The 24,395-nt window shown below is 37.0% G+C and overlaps 1 protein-coding gene across 3 annotated transcripts in view; it reads left to right on the top strand.

Annotated features, from left to right (window-relative positions):
- LOC126241393 (scoloptoxin SSD14-like) overlaps positions 1-23,825 on the top strand; it is a 483,336-nt gene extending 459,511 nt beyond the window's left edge. For all 3 annotated transcript variants that reach the window (XM_049948003.1, XM_049948004.1, XM_049948002.1), the window contains 3 exons: positions 20,330-20,570; positions 20,669-20,782; positions 23,150-23,825. In XM_049948003.1, the coding sequence (XP_049803960.1) occupies positions 20,330-20,570; positions 20,669-20,782; positions 23,150-23,296 (502 nt within the window). In that variant the 3' untranslated portion in view covers positions 23,297-23,825. The remainder of the gene's footprint in view (positions 1-20,329; positions 20,571-20,668; positions 20,783-23,149) is intronic.
- The last annotated feature ends 570 nt before the right edge of the window (positions 23,826-24,395 follow it).

Below are 24,395 nucleotides of genomic sequence, written 5' to 3'. Positions count from 1 at the left end.
GTCGGAAACCACAACTCATTTTTCAGCCACTGTAGCAATGCAGTATGAAGACACCGAGGACAATCAACAAACATCAGTCGACAAATAAATAAAAGCAGGTGGGACCCCCACATGGTTTTTGCAGACTGCCTCTAATAGTGATGCTATCTCTCCAGCCATAAACTAGTTGATGATTGGAGAGACAGTACACTGTTACAGGTAGTCAGTGAAAACCAGTTATAGGTGTTGGCCACTGTTGCATTGTGTATACAGATGGTGTTAACCCTGTCAGCTAAGGCTTAAAGATGGTGCACTGAAGCACCAAAACTGGTAGCCATATAATAAAAGACATCATAAGAATGGCTGTAGGCATTCAGTTTTATTACGTTTTCAGTATATGGTGAGTAGCAATTTATCCTGTTCATAATATTGTCATCATTATATCCTGGACTTCCATTATTTGGAAAATTATTTTAAATTGTTGCATTTCCATTATCAAAACTAAAAAGAATGCAGAAGAATCAAATTTTAGGGGAAAATGTTAAATTATCACCATTAAGTATAATCTTGTTTGAATGAGGTTTTATCTGTGTTTGTAGATGCACACTGCGTATTGTACTAACATTCTGATTCATAATCAGCATAATTATAATATACTACAAATTTTCAGCAGTCACCAGAATTATCCCCCCCCCTCCCCCCCACAACATTTGTTTAGTCATTGTTAAATTTCAGCTATCCCTATTGCAGTAGTCAGCACAACACATGTCCCACCCTGAAGTTGGCTCACTGCAACAGGAAAGGGAAAGGGCTCAGGACCTTGAGTATTTGTATCTGTAGCAGTCTGTCTATGGCAATGACACCATCCCTTGAAGAGTATGACTGAATGTGGCCTGGTTTTATGACTCATCAGCTTTCAGCACTTCACTTCGAGGTCTCAGATGGGGCTTTCAGCTCGTCTGCTTAGCACTTTCTACAATGTCAGTGGGCTACAAAAATTCTTATTTAAGATTTGTGTGTTGTTACAGTACCTTCCAGTGTGGTCAGAATGGCATTATGTTCCCTTCAAAGTGAGGTCATATGGCTGAATTGGCAGTTCAGACATATCACTCAAGTGATGTTTGGCATTGATCTTAGTTGTGTGCCATGATATTTGCAGTATCGGCTCTCCTACCTATCTAGCATTCCGGTTGTGACACTGTGATCAAGACTGGCTTGGCTCAGTGTCAGCTGGGTGTAATGACAGCCTTTCCAAAACTGCATGAAAAATAACTCTTGCCATTTTGTATTTATTTGTTTACATGTCAAGTCCCCTAGGACCAAATTGAGGAGCAAACCTCCAAGGTCATCGAATGTATCAGTACATGAAATTACAACATAAAAGTAATAAGAGATTAAAATAAAATGTTTATGAACCCAAAAAAAGTCAAGCCATAAATAAAGGCAATGAGTGTACATAATAACTCTACAAACAACATAAAAAAAAACCATCAGAGACTATGTATCTCCTAATCTCAATGTATAAGGTACACTGTGTGCAATCTGACTGTCATTTGGTAACTGGTTCCTAAATTTATTAAATGCTTCCTTTGTTACTGGGACAGCTGATGTGACTTGCAGCAATGCACACATGACTCATGTGAATGGCTTGACTCTACTCACATAAATTGTTGGCAATTGTAACTTAACATTTGCAGATGAAGTCACTCCAGTGATTTGGTGTGGTCCATGGTACTTGGTTTAAATATTCTTAGTTTTACCCTTAAGGGTATATGGGTTTGTTATCAGTATCCACTGACCAATTCTATACTGCAACAGTTTCCCTATATGTTTTCCCATCTGTTTCTGATGTTCTAAGCATTTGTGCTGGCTTGCTTCTGTCTTTGCCAGACTTTATGTAATCATTCTGCAAATTCCTTTACTGACTCACCGTTAGCTCCAAGTTTGGGTTTTATCATGCTGAAGGGTGGTGAGACCTTTCTGCCAAAAACCACTTGATATGGCAAGAGATTGGTACTTGTATGGACGTTGAGTTTTATTTCGAGACTATGAACTGAAGGTGTTGTTGTTGTTGTGGTCTTCAGTCCTGAGACTGGTTTGATGCAGCTCTCCATGCTACTCTATACTGTGCAAGCTTCTTCATCTCCCAGTACCTACTGCAGCCTACATCCTTCTGAATCTGCTTAGTGTATTCATCTCTTGGTCTCCCTCTATGATTTTTACCCTCCACGATGCCCTCCAGTACTAAATTGGTGATCCCTTGATGCCTCAGAACATGTCCTACCAACTGATCCCGTCTTCTGGTCAAGTTGTGCCACAAACTCCTCTTCTCCCCAATTCTATTCAATTCCTCCTCATTAGTTATGTGATCTACCCATCTAATCTTCAGCATCCTTCTGTAGCACCAGATTTTGAAAGCTTCTATTCTCTTCTTGTCTAAACTATTTATCATCCATGTTTCACTTCCATACATGGCTAGACTCCATACAAATACTTTCCGAAACGACTTCCTGACACTTAAATCTATACTCGATGTTAACAAATTTCTCTTCTTCAGAAACGCTTTCCTTGCCATTGCCAGTCTGCTCTTTATATCCTCTCTACTTCAACCATCATCAGTTATTTTGCTCCTCAAATAGCAAAACTCCTGAACTCAAGGTATGTATCCCAATCTTTGTAGTGGCTTAACATTTTAGAAATGGGTTTTATGCACCCTCCCTGTTTGTCCACTTGCTTGTGAATGAAAAGGACTGGTTCAGAGTTTTCAAATGTGAAGAAAATGACACAACCGTTTCATTAAATTGGACACAAAATTTGTACACTTTTAAGTATTTATGGTATCCGGTACACCAAATGAAGGATCCAACTATTTACCTTTGCTTGTGCTACTAGTTTAACTTATTGGTCTGGAATTGCTATCACTGCTATATACCATGATAAATGATCTATTGTTGTTAATGTATACTTATTCACTCCTGGTGTCATGTTAAATGGGCCTAAAATATGTAGTACAACCATTTCAAAAGGTTTCGATGCATCCAGTAACCTTTGTAACATAATTTTATGAGGACTAAGGTTAGCCCCCTGCACACATGGTGTGCAGTCTTTCACATATTATTCCACATCAAGTCTCCTAGTCTTTATCAGAATTTCTCTGCGACTTATCTATCCATTGTTCTGTGACTGCCATGATTTGCTAAAATGTGGTGATGCACTTTTTAAAAATCTCATCCCTGAATGCGCCAGAACTATCATGTGTGGTCTGTTCATTGATCTGCAGAGTAAGCAATCATGCATCAAGAAATAAAGCTGTGACCCAAATCTCTGATAGCCTATGACAGATGCTTATGCCTTTTGCCATTCAGCCACATTCTTGGCTTGTGTTTACAGCACTACAATTTCAATTTTTTTTTTTTTTTTTTTTTTTTTTTTTTTGACTTATAGTATCTGCAGTTGTATGCTTGTTACCAAGTTTATGAATAACTTCATAGTCGAATTCATTCAGTTTGAGTGTCCATCTCATCAGTCTTCTAGAAGGATATTTTAATCCCAACAATCAAATTAGTTGATCATACAAATGGCAGCGAAAATAGTTGATTCTGTAAATAACTGCTAACATCTCCTTTTCTGTAATGGAGTAGTTCTCTTCCACCCTATTCAGTTGTCTGGATGCATAAGCTCCTGGGTGTTCTTTATCATCTACCTTTTAACTCAAAATTCAACCAACTGCTCTGCTGCTGGGATCACATGAGAATAAGGAAATATCAGTACTGGATCTGATATCAATACTTGTTTTGATGTTTCAAATGCTGTTTGACACTGTAATAACAAATGAATGGCATGGCTACTATACAAGAACGTGTACTTCTCTGCTGTTGCCACAAAATATATTAGCTAAAACTAACAATAGTCATAAGTATATGGCAATTAAAATATATAACAAATTGTCTAAAAATGGGTCAATCAAGCCTGACAAATTATTTAAAGATAATGTTCATAACTTCTTGTTAACTAATCCATTCTATTCATTAGAAGAATTTTTAGAAATGCCCAATATCAACTTAAATATGTAAAAATTTATTTTGTAAAATTAATAGGTTAAGTGAACTGACGAAGTCTATTGCATGTAACAATGCTGAATGACTAATAAAGAATCTGAATCTGAATCTGAATCACCAGTAGAGTTTCAGTTTCTTCACAATAATTAACTTATTTTACTAAGCTTTGTGGAGTAAGATTTACAAATAAACATTTTAACTTATCTTTATTTTCTCATTGTTGACTGTAGTTCGTCATGTCTAGGGGTAGATTCTTGAGGCTGTAATTTTTGAATTTGTGGGTTCCAGATGACATGATAACTGATGAAGTAAGCCTTCTGCATAGTTCCTGTTTCTATGACTTTTTTATTTTATCCCATTTTTCTATGTCACACTGTCTTTACAATCTCCACTTTAATAAAGAAATTTACATTGTTGTTGCTAAACATAAAAACACATCAGATTCCATCAGAGGCTTGCCCACTACTCACTCATTCTGTGGTACTAACTATATTCCAAAGAGTTTACAAAACAAAAAGAGTTTACAAACTTTCTTGACATAAGAACAATCCTCACCAAGATATATCATTATTTTATAAATGAGTCCAGAAATAAATTTAATAAATATTGTCAGATTATGCAATTAATAATAGGAATTTTAAGTATGCCACATATTTCATAATTTCAAATGTTTCTAAAAGAAGAGTGATTTTAACTGTACATACAGAGTTAATACATATCTATTGTAATAAAGTAATTTCTTTTTATAGATTTTAGCCTGAAATATAATACATCATATACAAAATCTTATGAAATTCATTTAGTTAAATATCTGGGATAATGTTCACCTATACAAGATTCAAAAATATCTTTGGTATCAGTTACTTCTGTTAAAGAGAGGTAATGTTAGAGGAGGGTGTCCCATTACAGCACTCTGTCGCCCACCCAAATTTTATACCTTGCCTTAATAAATGATTCAATTGTTCGCAATTTCAGCAGAATTCCTGATGAAATTTTGATAATAATTATGTAGGACTATGAGTGATTGCACAGTAGAACCTCAATAATCTGTCCCCCAAGGGGCTGGGAGAATGGCTGGAACATGAAAAGGGTCAGATTATCAGAGGAATAAAAGCTGTGAGGACCGGGCATGAGTCGTGCTTCGGTAGCTCAGTTGGTAGAGCACTTGCCCGCGAAAGGCAAAGGTCCAGAGTTTGAGTCTCGGTCGGGCACACAGTTTTAATCTGCCAGGAAGTTTCATATCAGCGCACACTCCACTGCAGAGTGAAAATCTCATTCTGGTTATCAGAGGAATGCTTTTATTGATCTATAACACAATGACACAGTATCTTGTGATTGCCATTAGCATCACTATAGAGAGCAGTAGTTATTCTATCTTAAGCAAGTTTTGTAACTGTTACAGAATCATTTTTTGCAACAAAGTTTTTGTAGCGAATATTTTGTAGTTTAAGCCAGACATGGCAAAGTTATGCACTTGGTCAGATTAAGCACTTTAATTAAGTTTTCAGTTTTCAGAACAAATTAATTGACAGCTGTTTCATCAGCAGACAGCATCTCCCTGGAAATAATTACATTTTGATTGCCATGTCTTTTTTTCCGCCAATGTAACCAGCCTTCATTCATGGTAAACCTTTCATTTTCATTTCTTCCATTAATTTTTCATGCAATATCAGTGCTTTCTCTTCTGCTAAACTGGGCCCTCAAAGCATTATCTAGAATTTCACTTTTAGGCTTCTGCAAAGTCTTGGGTATTTTCAGTCCCTTCTCATCATCAATCTTGATTTTTATGGCTTTCAAGAGTTTTCCTATTTTTTTCTCCAGTATTTAACAGTTGTTACACCAATTCCCACCTCACTTGCTGTGTTTTGAAGAGGCTAGGCTTATCTAATCTTTCAAGCAATTTAAATTTCTCAGCCAAAGACAGCGTCATGTGTTTATGTTCATTTGATGCCACACTGTAGTTTCACCCACATTAATGTGAAAAAGGAACACTGTCATTAATTTATAAAACAAATACATACCCAATAACCTTTATTGACTGAGTTATAAAGAAGTTATTTCATACTAAAACTCATCGAACTACTACACCTATCAACAATCAATGGCCTAGTGATCTATCTCGCAGATGATGAGTCATGCAAACAAACAGGGACAGTTGGACCAAGCAGGAACCATCTGAGGTTGGATTAATGAGGTTCTACTGTAACTGAATTGTTGTTTATGGTGTCAAGAAGTCACCCAATAATTACATGCATGGAGTAGTTAAATTCCATCTGTATAAAAAGGCATTTACCCATGCTGAGTGACATATATGCTGTTCATAGTCCATCACTGAAGAACACCTGCCTTGGCATAAGTTGTCCAATGTATCTGTAATATTGTGGATGTAATACACATCAGTGGCAGTTTTTGTGTTCAAGTAATGGGAATTGCAATAGAATCTGTTTTTCGTAGTACTATACGGTAGTTTTTTGGAACAATGATGGCATTTGCACTCCATTGACAATCATTATGTTCTATTATTCCTTCTGCTGCTTGATGATCAATGAATTCTGAAGGTCACAGTTAAAGCAGGCTCAAACATGGAAATTGGATGTCTCTATAGGCCCCCTGGCTCAGCGGCTGTTGTGGCAGAACATCTGAAGGAAAATTTGGAAAATATTTCAAGTAGATTTCCCGATCATGTTATAGTTTTGGCTGGAGATTTTAATTTACCAGATATAGAATGGGAGACTCAAACGTTCATAACAGGTGGCAGGGACAAAGAATCCAGTGAAATTTTTTTAAGTGCATTATCTGAAAACTACCTTGAGCATTTAAACAGAGAACTGACTCATGGCAATAACATATTAGACCTTCTGGTGACAAACAGACCCGAACTATTTGAAACAGTTAACACAGAACAGGGAATCAGCAATCATAAAGTGGTTACAGCATCAGTGATTTCAGCCATAAATAGAAATATTAAAAATGTAGGAAGATTTTTCTGTTCAGCAAAAATGACAAAATACAGATTTAACAGTACTTGACGGCTCATCACAAAAGTTTTATCTCAAGTACAGATAGTGTTTAGGATCAGTGGACAAAATTCAAAACCATCATACAATATGCATTAGATGAGTACGTGCCAAGCAAGATTGTAAGAGATGGAAAAGAGCCACTGTGGTACAACAACCAAGCTAGAAAACTGCTACGGAAACAAAGGGAACTTCACAACGAACATAAACATAGCCAAAGCCTTGCAGACAAACAAAACTTATATGAAGCAAAATGTAGTGTGCGGAGGGCTATGCAAGAGGCCTTCAGTGAATTCAAAAGTAAAGGTTTATGTACTGACTTGGCAGAAAATCCTAAGAAATTTTGGTCTTATGTCAAAGCGGTAGGTGGATCAAAACAAAATGTCCAGACACTCTGTGACCAAAATTGTACTGGAACAGAGGATGACAGACTAAAGGCCGAAATACTAAATGTCTTTTTCTAAATCTGTTTCACAGAGAAAGACTGCACTGTAGTTCCTTCTCTAGATTATCGCACAGGTGACAAAATGGCAGATATTGAAATAGATGACAGAGGGATAGAAAAACAATTAAAATCACTCAAAAGAGGAAAGGCTGCTGGACCTGATGGGATACCAGTTCAATTTTACACAGAGTACGTGAAGGAACTTGCCCCCCTTGCTTGCAGCAGTGTACCATAGGTCTCTAGAAGAACATAGCATTCCAAAGGATTGGAAAAGGGCACAGGTCATCCCCGTTTTCAAGAAGTGACATCAAACAGATGTGCAGAACTATAGACCTATATCTCTAATGTTGATCTGTTCTAGAATTTTGGACATGTATTATGTTAAAGTGTAATGACTTTTCTGGAGACCAGAAATCTACTCTGTAGGAATCAGCATGGGTTTTGACAAAGACGATCATGGGAAATCTAGCTTGCGCTATTCATCCACGAGACTCAGAGGGCCATAGACACGGGTTCCCAGGTAAATGCTGTGTTTCTTGACTTCCACAAGGCGTTTGATACAGTTCCCCACAGTCGTTTAATGAACAAAATAAGAGCATATGGACTATCAGACCAATTGTATGATTGGATTGAAGAGTTCCTAGATAACAGAACGCAGCATGTCATTCTCAATGGAGGGTAGTCTTCTGAAGTAAGAGGGATTTCAGGTGTGCCGCAGGGGAGTCTTGTAGGACCATTGCTATTCACAATATATATAAATGACCTTGTAGATAACATCGGAAGTTCACTGAGGCTTTTTGCGGATGATGCTGTAGTATATCGAGAGGTTGTAACAATGGTAAATTATACTGAAATGCAGGAGGATCTGCAATGAATTGACGCATCGTTGAGGGAATGGCAATTGAATCTCAATGTAGACAAGTGTAATGTGCTGCGAATACATAGAAAGAAAGATCCTTCATCATTTAGCTACAATATAACAGGTCAGCAACTGGAAGCAGTTAATTCCATAAATTATGTGAGAGTACGCATTAGGAGTGATTTGAAATGGAATGACCATATAAAATTAATCGTCGGTAAAGCAGATGCCAGACTGAGATTCATTGGAAGAATCATAAGGAAGTGCAGTCCGAAAACAAAGGAAGTGGGTTACAGTACACTTGTTTGCCCACTACTTGAATATTGCTCACCAGTGTGGGATCCATACCAGATAGGGTTGATAGAAGAGATCGAGAAGATCCAATGGAGAGCAGTGCGCTTCGTTACAGGATCATTTAGTAAGCATCTACTAATCACGAAAGCATTACTTAGATGATAGAAAAACTCCAGTGGAAGACTCTGCAAGAGAGGTGCACAGTAGCTCACTATGGGCTTTTGTTGAAGTTTCAAGAACATACCTTCACCGAGGAGTCAAGCAGTATATTGCTCCCTCTTACGTATATCTCACGAAGAGACCATGAGGATAAAATCAGAGTGATTAGAGCTCACACAGAGGCATACCGACAATCTTTCTTCCCACAAACAATATGCGACTGGAACAGAAGCAAGAACTGATAGAGGAACTCAAGGTACCCTCTGCCACACATCGTCAGGTGGCTTGCGTAGTATGGATGTAGATGTAGAACAGCCGCAGATGCTTTAGGACATGGTATGGTGGCCTGTAGACCTAAATATTGTTGCATGAGGGTATCCAGTGCTGTATGACAGGTGACACTACTATTGTGCCATCTGTATTCAGCAAATCCATGAATTTTAGTAGTAAAGCTTCCAATGCTTATCAGGCACTCCCTTGTAAGTGATTCACTTTTTTAGAAGTTTGTTTGTGGCTTTGGTCATCACATGGGTCAATATATTCCTCATCAAAAGCCTTTTTAAGCTCTTTGGCAGACTAACACCAACCACGCCAAAATTATGTAGGCTAACAGGAACTATAAACTCACCATTTATATTAATAATATGCAGTACACTTCTGGAAGCAAGCCAATGCATTTTATGCAATTCTTCAATACTCTGTAGTGGCTCTACCACACACAATACTTCTTGTGGTAAATAGGTACTTCTTGTGGTAAATAGGTACCTACAGGAATCCAAACTAACTTCTTGTGCCTGATGGTATATTAACATGAGAACCAATCCTTAGAATATGTGTTCGCAGTTCAGTTGGCAGCACCTGCATAAGTGCATCTTGTGTCATTGCCTTACTTGGTATTATTGTTCCCAGTGGAAACAAAATTTCTCCCTAAAACATAATTTTAGCATGACATTTACCAAGGACGTCTAGTTCGAGAATTGCAGAATACCCTTCACCAAAATGTGACAACACTTCCCTGTGTCCACAAAAACTCTAGCCTCCAATGCTAAAGTCAAGCACTGTTGTCACTAATGACTTCACATCATTGTCACCTACCTCATATAATATGTTATGTGGAGAGCTAAGTATCTTCCTGCCTAAGGGGCCCAGACTAATGACTGCATGTGCACACACCTGAGTCTACTACAATCTCATGTTCCTTGCTCTATACTAAGCCTAACAAGCAGCATTCCATCTCTGCATATGTCTGTGCAGTATTATGTCCTGCTGGGAATGCTTTCCATCATGCAGTGGATTCCATTTGCATTTCCTGTTTCTTATTTTTACAGTCCTATGATTTATGTCTGACTTGTCCACATTTTTAGCACTCTGATTCAAGACACTGATCCTGAAGATGGCCCTTACATCCAGACATTCTCAGATGGATTCTTCACCCTGACTCTGCATGACATGACAATGTGGATAACCCATAAAAAGAGACTGAGAGCTCTGTCCTCTACTTTATACAGGATGAGTCCATCAGCAGATGCACTTCACATTAGCTGTTATGTTTCTGCATTTATCTCCTGGGCACTATCGAAGAAGAATCCCAATGATTTACTGTGCTTCTGTGCCAAACTATTAAATTATTCCCTGAGGAATCATGTGACATTCTGTTTCTGGTGGCACTGACACAGGTCATTAGCAAACTGCTGGAAAGTTTCTGTCTTACCAAGTGTTTCATGCTACATCCCATATGTTTTAGCCCCACTCCCAATTGTTCTTTTCTGACCAATTATTCAATTTTGTGATAGCTATAAAATCATTAATAAACACGGTTACATCCTACATTCTTTTCAACACCTATTTTACTTTCTGTTGAATGCTCTGCAATACTTCTTCTTGCCTATGTAATTCCTCACTGCATTCTTTCTGGTCAGCATTAACTGGCAGTACTTCATTACTTATTCCAATAAAGCAGCAACAGTCTCAACTGTAATGGCTGCACATGTGTCTGGCATTTTGTATATTCTACAACTGTTGTTACAGTAACAGAAAAATGGGAAAAATTGTACTTACAGTATACACATAAAATGAACTAAATTAGTTTTTGTGCTGAATCATGGCCCAACAGGACTCAAAATAATCTTGTGCCAAATAATCAAATTGTCTACAAGTGTCACAGGAAGTTGGCACAGAAATGCTCTGACAAATACAGGAGTAACACCTCACTGGTGTTAAATACATTTCTTTGCAACTTAAAGGAAATTGCAACAAGTCTCTAGGCTCCTGCATCCTGACCAGGTGTCTAAGGATTTCCAGTACCATGTTATACAGTCTTTTTCAGAAACAAATATTGTTAATGGCATGAGGAGGAGAATAGTTAAGGTGCATATAGCACCTCCAGTTTTATGGAGAGGTCTAATTACAGCATATTGCATGTTATTACAATTTTTTTCCAATTCTGTGGAGTTGCCTCCTTTCATAGACATTCTCTTAATAATTCTACGAGTACCCACCAGTTTTAATAACTTCTACCAAAACCTCATCTATTGGTGTGTTCCTTTTCTTCAAATATTGATATTGCATTACAACTAGTGCTAATGTTGGAACACTTTAGAAACATTTGTAACAAACTTTCTTTTTCGTTCTTGTCACATAGAATGCAGTCAGCTGGTGATGGATCCACAACTCCATCCACTCTTGCACTTCCTCATCCAACTGAAACTGACATTCATGCAGGTCAGTCTTCAAGTCCCCAGAGGTGTGAAAATCCCACTGTGAAAGATCCAGGCTGTGAGGGGGATGTTGCAGTGTATACCAACCTTACTGGAACTTGCGTGAACAGCTTTGGAATTCTTTGGTGGTGGAAAAGTGGGATGTTTCCATTGTTGGCTTTTCAATTTGCCACCGGGCCTTTGGAATGCTGTCAGACAAATCCATCCTGTTGCACAATAATGCCCACCCCTCAAATTGCCATGGACAAAGGCTACACTTCAGCAATTTGTTTGGGTAACACTGCAACATCCTCCACACAGCCTGGATCTTTCACCATGTGATTTTCACATCTTTGGCAACCTGAAGAAAGATATGTATGGACATCAGTTTCCGTTGAACAAGGAAGTGCAAGGGTGTTTGCTGTTGTGGATCCATCACTGGCTGACCATGTTCTACAAAACAGGAAACACCCAGTGGGATAATCGTCTTAAGGCATGTGGTGACTGCTTTTGAATGGAACTAAATTCCATGGTACCATTGTGGTGGGTATCAGTTTTCATTTGACAGCATAGAGACTTTAGAGTAAGAGTTGGAAGTAGACAGTCAGTCACAGGAGCAAGCTATAAGACAAGGCATTCCTTACAATTCCACACTTGGACCACTTCTGTTTATTATATTTATCAATAATAACAATTAATAACCTCATGTGGCTTAATGGTCTGGTATAAGTCTTTCAACTGGATGTCACTGGCAAATTGTGGGTCCCTAACCTACCACAGTTATCCAGCGATTGGAAAGGGACCTACAGTGTAATGTAGAATCAGAAACATGTGGCATTTTTAGTGAATCATTACATCATTAGCAGGTGATGGCTCGGTTAAAGACAGACTGAAAAAATCAATGTTAATCAATCAATCAATCAAATTTTATTGTCATTCAGCTCATAGAGCAATAGACAACATCAAGATAACTTACATTTTTAACATTAATTATTAAATACAATTTAGTTTGGATTACATAACATTGTGACAACCTTTCAGTTTCCAGGCATGCACTGTACTGCTAGACCTAAGGCCTGACAGGTTTATCAATGTTCTGCTCCAAAGCATTCAGAAAGACCTACCAGTTATGCTTGCTGATGACACCAATAACCTGTACTCAAATCACTGTGTTACACTGTTTTAATGAGTTCCATAAATGGTTTATGATAGAATCTACAAGTTTGTTAAACACGAACAGACTGTTACCGAATAATGACAAAACTGAGTATACAAATTTTAGCCCATAACATACAATTTTATCACAGAGAGAGAAAGTCAAGTTTGAAAATGTGCCTAAAAACCAAGAGGTAATCACTAAACTTCATAGAGTGTGGACTGATGACAGTTTACGGTGGGGAATACATAAAAAAGGTTAGTAAATAGACTGAGCAGTTTGTCCTATGCATTTAATGTCCTGAGTAATGTCTGTAACATCAAAACACTAAAATGTTCGTAACTTGCACTAGTACAGTCAGTACTCCATATCACATTCCACTTTGGAGTGTCTTAGAAAGAGGTATTTGTTATGCAAAAGAGAATAGCCAAGATAATGAGACACATGTCTCTCTCATTCACCACAAAATATATATTTCTGATGCTCAATATTCTGCCAGTGTCTTTTATTTATTTTCACCCAACAGTGTGTTTTATTCAGGAAAATTTACATATTTTTGCAAACGATAAAATAATCCATGTCATCAGATCCATGATTCTAATGACAAATCTATAGCTATTAATGGCTACATAAAGGACACAGCAGTGTACTTACATAGGAGTTCTTCTATACAACAAGCTTCAAGTCTAATAGGTAGTGATTCAGAGAAAATGTAAAAACATTCCTTCAAAAGACCGTTTCTATAAGGCAAAATAATTTATGAATGGCCGTCTAATACAACAAAGTTGAAATATTTTCTTAAGCTCATAGCTAATTCACTTCATTCTATAAATGTAACTTACTTTTCTTATTAAGAGTTAATTATAATATTTATCCAAATTTTAATTTGTGACTTGTTCCATGTCCATATGTGAATATGTGACAACGCAGAACATGATTTCTGGGATCAGTTCAAAAAATGAAATCAAATTTAATCTTTATACATATAGTACATAAGCTTTCAATGTAAAGTAAAGTAAATATTCATCCACCAGTAGAGGCTATTTGATATAACTGGGGCTTAGCAGCTTTTTCTATGGTAGCATATTTCATGATAACTTTCAGGGGGAAACCTAAATAGAAGTGGGTGTTTTAAAGTCAATGTTGGGTCTTAAGGCTTTACAACCTCTAAAGCCTACAGACTACAGTTTAGATGCCAGCTTTTCAAACAAAATGTTGTTATGTGGTGATGATTCTCTGGATCGTGTCACTCTGTGATGAGTCAACATTTCACCTAAATGGAAGTGCGAACACACATAATGTGGGCATCTGGGGGTCAGCAAATTCCCACAGAATGGTACAGTTCCAACAAGACTCCCATAAATTGAATGTCGATTTTTTATTTATTTATTTTGCCACATTTCAGCAGAAAGTTTATGGGTCTTTCTTTTTATTGAAACAACTGTAATTGGTGTTTCTTATCTTGATGTGCTAGAACTATGGCTATTTCCTGAATTGTAAGAAGTTGAACCACAGGATTTTATTTGGCAACAAGATGGTGCCCTGCCTCACTGGCATAACTCAGTATTTGATTGGTTAAACAACACTATACCTGGCCACTGAGCTGGCCACAAGGGGCTGCATGACAGAGATAGTTTCGCATGGCCTCCACACGCACCCAATCTGATCCCATGTGATTTTTATCTTGTGGTTTCATAAAGGATCATGGATATGTACCTCTGCTACCAGCTGGTCCACCAGACTTAAGAAACAGGACTGAAGTAGTTGTTGCAACAATTATTCCATGTAAAATAATCAAGTTTCGGAAGAACTCACCTGTCGACTTGACGTGTGCTGTATACAAATTATGCTCACATTGAGCACTTGTAAGAAAAACTGTTTGAGTTGATCTTTCATTTGATGTATTATTTATAATTGTATGTTGGATATAATAAATGTTACACAGTCTTAAACTCTGATATTCATTTTAAAAACACCCAGTATTGAGTGGAGAGTGGCAGTTCATTGTTAATACAGTGAACAGGTTGGGTTTCTAAGAGTTGTTTCTCTATTGTTAATGTATACTTTGACTCATTCCACGTCAATGAAGGTTTTCCTCCTAGACAGGCTGTTTTAAATAAAATGAATGAATTAACATGTTCACTCAGGAGTAGAAAAATAGATTTATGTGAAAAACAGTAGTCAGAAAACTCAGCAAAAATACTTTCTTTTTCCACGTGTTGCCCTCTTCTCATTATTTCATTTGAGAACATTTACATTAATCATAGTTGAGCTAAATCTGAATGTAATGTTATACAAACACAGATCTAGTATCTCATGAATGTGTCGCTTCAGTTGCTCTACTTTCTCTCTTTACATGTTTCTATAATTACTTATTGGATATTTTTATTTATTACCATTTGGATATGGTCAGCATCACAGGATAATTTAAAGTTAGTAACTAAGGATTACTCTTATCAACCTAATGAATATTGTGCAGGATAAGCTTCCTTTCCAGAAAAGAAAAATAGAATCCATGTTTTTTTGAAATTCAGTTCCTTTCATTGATTACTGGAGTAACTAGAGGAGGCAGATTGTGAGACAGAGATACATAGTAATCACTTAACATTTACAGCCTACATAATAATATTGTGTAATATTGCCAGAAGTTGAGATCTAATGTAGAGTGGATGATAGATGTACACTTATGAAGATCACTGTGCAAGCATCAGCTTAAAGGCTTCTTTAGAGTGGGCACATTGGAGATTAGATCGAGAGAGCAACAGTCAATGAAATGTAAGGTTCACAGCAGGTCCAAGGGCCTGATGCTTGAAACAGATGATGTTGGTGACTTGTTAAATATTTGCAGTGATGAAGGGTAGCGGATACTATGTGTGCAATCGTCCTAGGGTTCAACTGCAATTTTTTGTCATTAGATGATAAAAAAGCTTTCTTTGTTTGAAACTTTGCACTTCAGCTCAATAGTAATGTTTTCATTCATTGTGCAATAAAATTGAATTTCAGCTGCAAAATTCTGCACATATGTCATACAGTGGAACTTTGATTTTACAATCTTGGAGTTTACATTATTCACAATTCTATGCCATAAATTCGTAGCTCCTGTGAAAAACCCATAAGATCAATGCTAAAAATTCCCTGATTTTATGTTTCTTCCTAATAAGGTTTACTCAATTCTACATTCTCATTCAATATCTCACTTGACTTCATTTGTTTTCTTGCCATTGACATTTGATGGGACTGAACGAGTTATAAGTGGTAAAAAAGGCAGATGAATTGCGCCACAGTTTGGTGGCAGAGCTAAGGGAATATTTTAGGCCATTTCAAGAAAGGAGGGGGGGGGGGGGACATGGGAGAGGAAATTGTGACATAATCCATGATCACAGTAGCCAACACATCTTGCAATGTTTAGCTTCACCATGCAGTTATGATACAACTATTGCTAGGTTTCAGCATCAATGGAATAACAAGACTGTCAACACAAAGTATTCAATACCAAACCAATAAGTCACAAAGGCGTCCAGCCGCCACCTTTCTTTATGCTACTTATAACGCAGTCTCATCTTTTTGCATGTATTTCTGATGTACTGAATTCAGCAATAAGATCAATGCTCAACCTTTCAAATTCAAGCACTGAGTTTCGAATGATATGCTCAGTCAGAATCAAGGAAACTGCCATTTCCTGCTAGTGAGCTCTTATACTTGTTATGTCACTCAATAGTCAGCACAGTCACCACAGCACACTAACACACTTAATAAGTTTACAGACCTTAGCCTATGAAACATTCAAAATTCCTAAAGTACTGGATTATAAAATATAAACAGGCATAGAATTTATAAATCAAAGTTGGTGTGAGAATTTCATTCTTCTCCTCCTAAGTAGCAATTTTACCAACACAAACACTCATAACATCAACTGACATAACCAAATTGCAAGTCCATAAACAAACAAGAAAGAAATTCAAAATTTTACATCTTGTAATAGTCCTATTAGAAAAAAAAGCGGATCTTGCCACTAGTAGTACTGTAGAGTATACAATTGAAAAGACAATCACTTTTGCTAATGATGTATGAAGTAACTGAGCCATTTATTTATTTATTTATTCATCCGTGGAACAATAAATATTGTATGGATGTCGTCAGTTTACAACACATGAGCACACATTTACATTTACAATGAAACAGGTTTCTCATATTTTGTGTAGTTTTTATAACTAGTCATACACATATTTATAATTACATAATATTTTGGTGATAATGTCATATGTTGCTAATTATCTACATCTATGTTAAATATTCTTTTACAGTATAATAACTTTTACTTACTAAAAAGGTTTTAAGCTTTTGTCTGAAAGTGAGGGGCTCATTTATTTCTTTAATTTCTTGTGGTAATTTGTTATACAGTTTTATCCCATTATAAAATATACTTTTTTGCGTCTTTGCCTTGTTCTTTCTATCTAGATGGAGGTGGTGACAAGCTCTTGTTTCATGGTCATGTATTGGGCTGTTTGTGTTGTACATGTTGAGATTTTTCGTAATGAACATTATGTTCTGAAAGATATACTCACAAGAAACAGTTAGAATGCCTAGCTTTCTAAATAATTCTAGACAGTGGGCCCTGTTGTTGCTGTTTGTTATTATCCTTATGGCTCTTTTTTGTACTTTGAACACAGTTTGTATGTTACTGGCACTTGTTCCCCAAAACATGATCCCATAGCTGAGGACTGAGTGTAAATATCCGTAATATGTTATTTTAAGACAGGTATTATTGCATACCGGTGCAAGGATTCTAACAGCATAGCATGCTGCGGATAATTTCTTTGCCAAAATGTTGACATGGTTTGTCCATTTCAGTTGGCTGTCTACATTCATCCCTAAGAATTTGGTACTTGTTACACATTCTAATTCATTATTATTAACTTTTATTCTAGTGGCATTGTGTTTTTTGTTCAATTGGAAGTTAATATAGTTAGTTTTCTTTACATTTAGGGTTACTTTCTTTTTTAAAGACCAGTTGTGGACATCATTGAGAGCCTCGTTTGCTCTTTCTGACAGTTGTGTTGGATTTTCACCTGTTATTACTATGTTGCTGTCATCAGCAAAAAGTATTTTTTCTCCATGTCTGATACTTTGTGGGAAGTCGTTAATGAATATAAGAAACAATATTGGGCCTAATACACTTCCCTGTGGGACGCCTATATTCACATTTTCTGGGTCAGACAGGTGTTTTATAAGGGAATTGTTTGAAACTTGCAATATCTCAACTCGTTGAACTCTGTTTTCCAAGTATGATTTGAACCACTACTTTGTCACACCTCTTATTCCTATTTGCCCTAATTTATGAAGTAAGATTTTGTGATCAACTGTATCAAAGGCCTTGGAAAAGTCTAAAAAGATACCACTTACATTTTCACCTTTGTCCAGTGCTTCTAAAATTACTTTAGTGAACTGTGCTATAGCAGATTGTGTGCCTTTTCCGGGCCTAAAACCAAATTGGTCATTGGAAAGAAGATTATATTTATTCAGGTAATTTAGCAGTCTCTTTTTGACTAGTATTTCTATTATTTTAGAAATGATAGACAGTATAGAGATCGGCCTGTAGTTCTCTACATTTGCCACATCTCCGTTTTTAAGGATAGGTATAACTTTTGCTTGTTTTAGGTACTCCGGAAAGTATTCAGATTCGAAAGATTCATTAATTATGTCTGTTAATGGGCCCTTTATGGAGTCTATACAATCTTTAATTACGCAGACTGGGATTTCATCAAGTCCTACTGAAGTTTTGTTTTTTAGTTGGTGTACTACTAGTGCCACTTCCCTTTCTGTAGTTGGCAAGAGGACCATTGAGTTTGTTGGCTGGTTCTGAGTAGGTAAATCATACGTATCTGGAAATATCTGCTGTAATTTTTTTGCAATACTACTGAAATATGAGTTTACAAAATCAGCTAATTTTTTTAGGGTTACCTACTGGTACATCTTTGTTTTTAATATATGAATTGAGGTCCTTTTTAGCAGAGTTAGATGTTTCCTGTTTGACGATGTTCCAGGCTGCTTTGCTCTTGTTTTCAGCTTCAAGTAATATTTTGTTGTTTGACAGTTTTTTTTGCGGCTAGCAACACCTTTCTGTATATTTTCCTGTACTTTTTTAGAATTGCAGAACTTCTGGGTTAGATTGATTATTTTTTATGGAGTTGAGATATCTAAGAGTTTCTGAGGATTTTTTGATACCTGTAGTCACCCATTGATTTCTCTTTGTAGTTTTAATTTGATAAAGAGTTTTGGGAAACATCTCTTCAAATCTGAGTTTAAAAATTGACATGAACTTGATAAATTTCTGATTTGCATTGGTTTCTGCATAGACTTCCCTCCAATCTTCATATTCTAGCTGGGATTTAAACTGATACAGTGCTGATTTGGAAAACATTCTTTTGTATGTACAAAGTTTAGGAGGAGTTTCTACATGAATGTTAGTTTTTAAGATCTGGCAGAGGTGGTCTGATAGGCCCAGGTTTTGGACAACAATATGACATTTTTTACTATCAATATCTGTAGCTACATGATCTATAGATGAAGAGGATTCTTTCATTATTCTAGTTGGACAATTAACAAGGGAGGATATTCCATAACAGCTTAGAATATTCACATATATGTTGCTAGCCTTATCAGGCTTCATCATATTAATGTTTAAGGCACCACAGATAATTACATTTGCTTTTGGTCCAGAAACCTTGTCTAAGCTTTGATTCAGTTTTGAGAAGAATATATCAATGTCTCCACTGGGAGAGCGGTACACACAAAATATGACTAATTTTTTTTGCTATGCCAGGTCCTATTATTTCAACAGCTGAAAGTTCGAAATGTTTGTCCTCACCTAGATCTAAAAGATCATATCTAACTTTAAATGACACACTACTGCCACAAATTATACCTTAAAACACACAGTTCTCAGGGTTCTTTCATTTTATGTTCACCTCGAAAACAGAAAAAATTTATAGCTTACATGATGGAGTAAACTGAAAACTATGAAATTAATCAATTTCTCCTTTTTTCAGGGTGAGCACAAAGGAAAGATCTCTCAAAAATGTGTGTTTTAATGAGCAATTTGTGGTTGTAGCAAGTCAGAAAATAGCTTAATTACATCAGAAAATAGCTTAATTACCTTGTCTCCTGATACCAATTTCAATTTTTTGACAAACTTTTACTTGCTGTTACACATCTGTGATTTTTTAAGCACTGCTGAAATTCATTACCACAAATTATCGTGTAAACATTGCATTGTACATTAAATTTCCTTCACTTACACATATCTTATACAATGTATTGGTGAGAATAACGATTTTCAATAATATATGCCAACTACATGTTTTTGCTCCTGTTTTGAGGATTTTAATATTTTCCTCAATTCTGCATTTTCCTCAACTTTGCGTCTGTATCACATGAGAACATATTAATTTATAACCTGTGTAAGTGCAAACAGAATATTGCAATTTATGATAGTGGATTATTAATATAACATGCAGGATTAGTTTCTGTAGCACTTAATTTATTCAAATGCGGTGAAGAGTCTCCTTGAAGTGATCAATGGACTGTGATGAAAGAATTAATGTGCATTTATTTATTTTTTGTGGTTGCTCTTTGTAAACCGATAAAATTCTCATATTTTTCGCAGATTTGGTGCAAAGGTTGTATCAAAATCTACAGGTATCATCCTTAATGATGAGATGGATGATTTCTCTGCACCAAACATTACCAATGCGTTTGGAATTCCTCCATCGCCAGCCAATTTTATTCAGCCAGGGAAAAGACCACTTTCATCCATGACACCCGCAATTTTTGTCAATGGCAGTGGAGATGTACAACTTGTTACTGGGGCAGCTGGTGGAACTAAAATTACATCAGGGACAGCACTGGTATTTCCACATTTAATTAATTTCTTGCTGTAAAGAACATGCAGACATATACCAATAATTACAAATCATTATGCTACTACAGTAGAATGTATTTACAGGTCTCTATGTATAGCCTATGGTTCAATAAAACTATAAAGGAAGCTATTGATCACAGGCGAATTCATCATCAATTATTTCCCATGGCACTTCAATATGAAGAAGGGTTTGAGGAGGTGAGTATAAATTAAATGATAATCAACAAATTTTAATATTTTTTGCTGTGTAAGATGCAAAACTTAAAAACTGCAAGCATCCAAGTCACATAAAAGATTCCCCATTTAGAAAGATGCTTTCTACAAAGAAAACAAGACATCCAAGCAGTAGAAACTGTCACCGTGTATGGGTGGGCATTATCCTTCTGAAATGTAAGCCCAGGATGGCTTGCCATGACGGGTAACAGAACAGGGAATAGAATATCATTGATGTAGTGCTGTCCTGTTACGGTGCCATGGATGACAACCAAAGTGGTGGTGCTGCTATGAAAATTTATGGTGCTCCAGACTGTTACTCCTGATTGTCAGGCCATATGGTGTGTGGCAGTCAGGTTGATGTACCACTGCTGTCTGAGGAGTCTCCAAACATGTCTTTGTCAGTCATTGGGGCTCAGTTCTAACTGGAACTCATCACAGAAGACAATTCTACTCCCATCAGTGTGATTCCCATTGAAACGTGTTTTGAGATGCCCTGGACAGTGGTGGGATACCAACATGACTGTTGCCTGTGATATGGCCCGGCGCCATCTCTTTTCATAGCGGGACCAATTTAGCTGCCATCCTTATCACTCTTACAGTGCAGTGGTACATCGATGATATTCTATGCCCTGTTGTGTTGCCCTTCATGGCAGCCATCCTGGGCATACATTTCAGAAAGATAACACCCACCTGCACATGGCAAGACTTTCTGCTGCCTGTCATGGTGCTTGCCAAACACTGCCTTGGCCAGTGAGGTGAAATATTTAGTGCCCCCAATAGCCTTTGGAGAGCTCAGATACTGCCATGTATTTTTATGTGTGTCTGTTGGCAGTACAACTGCACTGGCCAGTAATTCTGTCTGAAATTTTACAACTGCACTCTCTGACATAAGAAGTGAAGCATCTATAGGCGTAGGAGGAAATTAATTGAAAATTCAAGTGTTGAGACAGTATGTGATATTATTTCAGTGATTACTAAACCGATTCCAATTTACAAAGAACTTGGCAGAATAAGCACACTTATCAATATCACATTATACCATCCTTGATATCCTGGATTCTGGCACTGGGACAAAGTTGACATCCAAGCTGGACCCACACACATTCTATCACTCTCTAGGGGACAGAGTTGGGGATTTTGCCAACCTTGGAATTACCTTAACATGATGCATACAGTTCATAGAGTCATGTGCCATATGTGGATGCGCATTGTCCTGTTGAAAAATGGAACCGCAATGCTGTCGTATGAGAGGTAACACGTGAAGCTGCCGGTTGTCTGCTGAGTTCCATTGTGCCATCAGAGTCCCCATAGTCACTACCAGCCTTGGTCCGAAGTCTTACCTGATGGCTCCTCACATCATGACACCAGAAGAAATAGCACTGTGCATCTCCAAAACATTGGAAGAATGGGACCTCTCCATAGGTCATCGTCATACTCTCGTCATCTGGGCTAGTGCAGAACCACGAATCATTGACTGAATACAATATGACACCATTCTTTGGCAACGCTCCGAACACTGCCATTTGTGTTATGTTGTTAACAGCAGCAGCCTATGCATGGAATAGTAATTCCCAAGCCCAGGTGCTGTTAGTCTCCAACCAATGTTGTGGAATGACACAAAATGTCACAGGGAGTCTGTTACTTGTTCTTAGATGGCAGGCACTGACATGAAGGAATTGCCGTGTGCTTGGTGCAGAATTTGGTGATCCTCCTTGTCATGGTCGTGGTCAGATGTGGTTGACTGGAACCTTGACAATGAGTATTCCTTCCCTCACATTGTCCTGGAGTCCAACATCGGGCCACTGTCACATCTTAATGTGCCACAAATCTGGATATTGCAGGATTCAATCAGCTGACCAAATGGAAAACCATGTTGTGTCACACTAGTATGCTTCATCTCTGTGTACTTCACAGTGGTCACTCAACATCTGACACTGTTCACAGTCCTTATGTACTCTACCAGGCCTGGTAACAAAACTGATACACTGTGGTGGACATTATAGCAGTCACAGCAAATTCCAACATACATACCCACCAATGGTGCATACCTGTACAGAGTTGCATTTGAATGTGACCATGTCTTCTGGGTGCTTCACTTTTTTTGTCAGGCAGCATATGTTTTTATACAAGTAGTGAATTCTCAAGAATCAAAAGTAATTATTTGTACTATTGTGATGTAACTAACAGTACAAAAGTCACCTCACACTGTTTGCAGGTAAATAAGTAGCCCCACACACACTCTTTACTTTGTCTGTTATGACTGATTATGAATTTTACATCTACACTTAGAATGTTAATATTATTTTGGGCTCTGACATTTATTTTCTGAATTATTTAATTAATTTGCAGAATGTCATCAAAGGCCTCACTGCAATTGGCCATGATGTACAAGAATTTGCTGTCGGTGGATCAACAGCAACTGGGATTGCTGTGTCTGGTGGGAAAATTTACGCAAATTCAGACTTCAGGCGCAATGGAGTGGTTGCTGGTTTTTAAGATCGTGATCCTAAGCTGTGGAATTTTCAGAATGTTAAAAAGTGTTGTGCAGCAAGACAAAGAGATTATGGTGCATCTTGTGATACTTTGCTTTGTCTACCCTACTCTCCCTCCAAGCATCTCCCCTCCCTCCACTCCTTCTCTCTCTTTATGTCTATGTTGGTTTAAATCTACTCTCTGTGTGTGTGTGTGTGTGTGTGTGTGTGTGTTTGTGTGTGTGTGTAAATATGTAAAGCTAAATGAATGGATAGGTATGTGAGTAACGCAGTGGTGTACTAGGAGCAGTGTTTTATGAACAAGTCATAGCCCTAAGCTTCAAAGAGCTAAGAAATGTTTAACATCTAGTGATTTAAAATTCAGTATTACTGCTTCCTTTTTTATGTGTAATATTTATTTTATTACTTGCCAATGTTCTCTTGTACATAATGTGCAATTGTGAATTTTATTATTGATTATTTATTGAAAATGTGATTATTTTGTTAAATCTTGTTTTGATATCCATGCAATGGAAATACATGATTGACAATTATGAACTAGTTTTGTTAAATCAATGAACAGTAAAAGGGAAAGAAAACAAGGTTTATTTTCAGCCACTTAAAAGTTTCCAAGTGTGAAGAGAAACACTGCAACAACTGATTGCTGAAGTGGTTTTCATCATCGTTTTATTCTTTCTGTTGTTGGTTTTAGGATTTTACACAGAGAATAAGATGATTGCACACATCTGTAAAAAAAAATTACAGTGAAATGAAACTGTATGATAAAATATTGTTGCCATATTGTAAGAAGATCACGTACGGATGTCTCTGGTCATATGGATATTGCTAATATTCTGGCTGATCACTTACTTGCAGGCATACTTCATTTGTTTTTAGATACTTATTCACTCATTCCTCATGTTCTTTAGATTGGCTAATGGAGGAGAACCTTAAGGAATATGAAACAAGTCAAAGACATAAATCAACAAAAGACAAGAAATCATAGCAGTTTAATCTGTATATTATGCCTTGGAAACCACAGTCTTCACCAGGGCTTTGATTATTATCATCCTGTGCCCTGAAATGAGGGACATCCTATTCAACATCTCAGTCCATCTCTATAC

Source organism: Schistocerca nitens, chromosome 1, assembly GCF_023898315.1.
Source record: "Schistocerca nitens isolate TAMUIC-IGC-003100 chromosome 1, iqSchNite1.1, whole genome shotgun sequence".
Classification (NCBI taxonomy): Eukaryota; Metazoa; Arthropoda; class Insecta; order Orthoptera; family Acrididae; genus Schistocerca; species Schistocerca nitens.
This window is presented reverse-complemented; position numbering and strand designations above follow the sequence as displayed.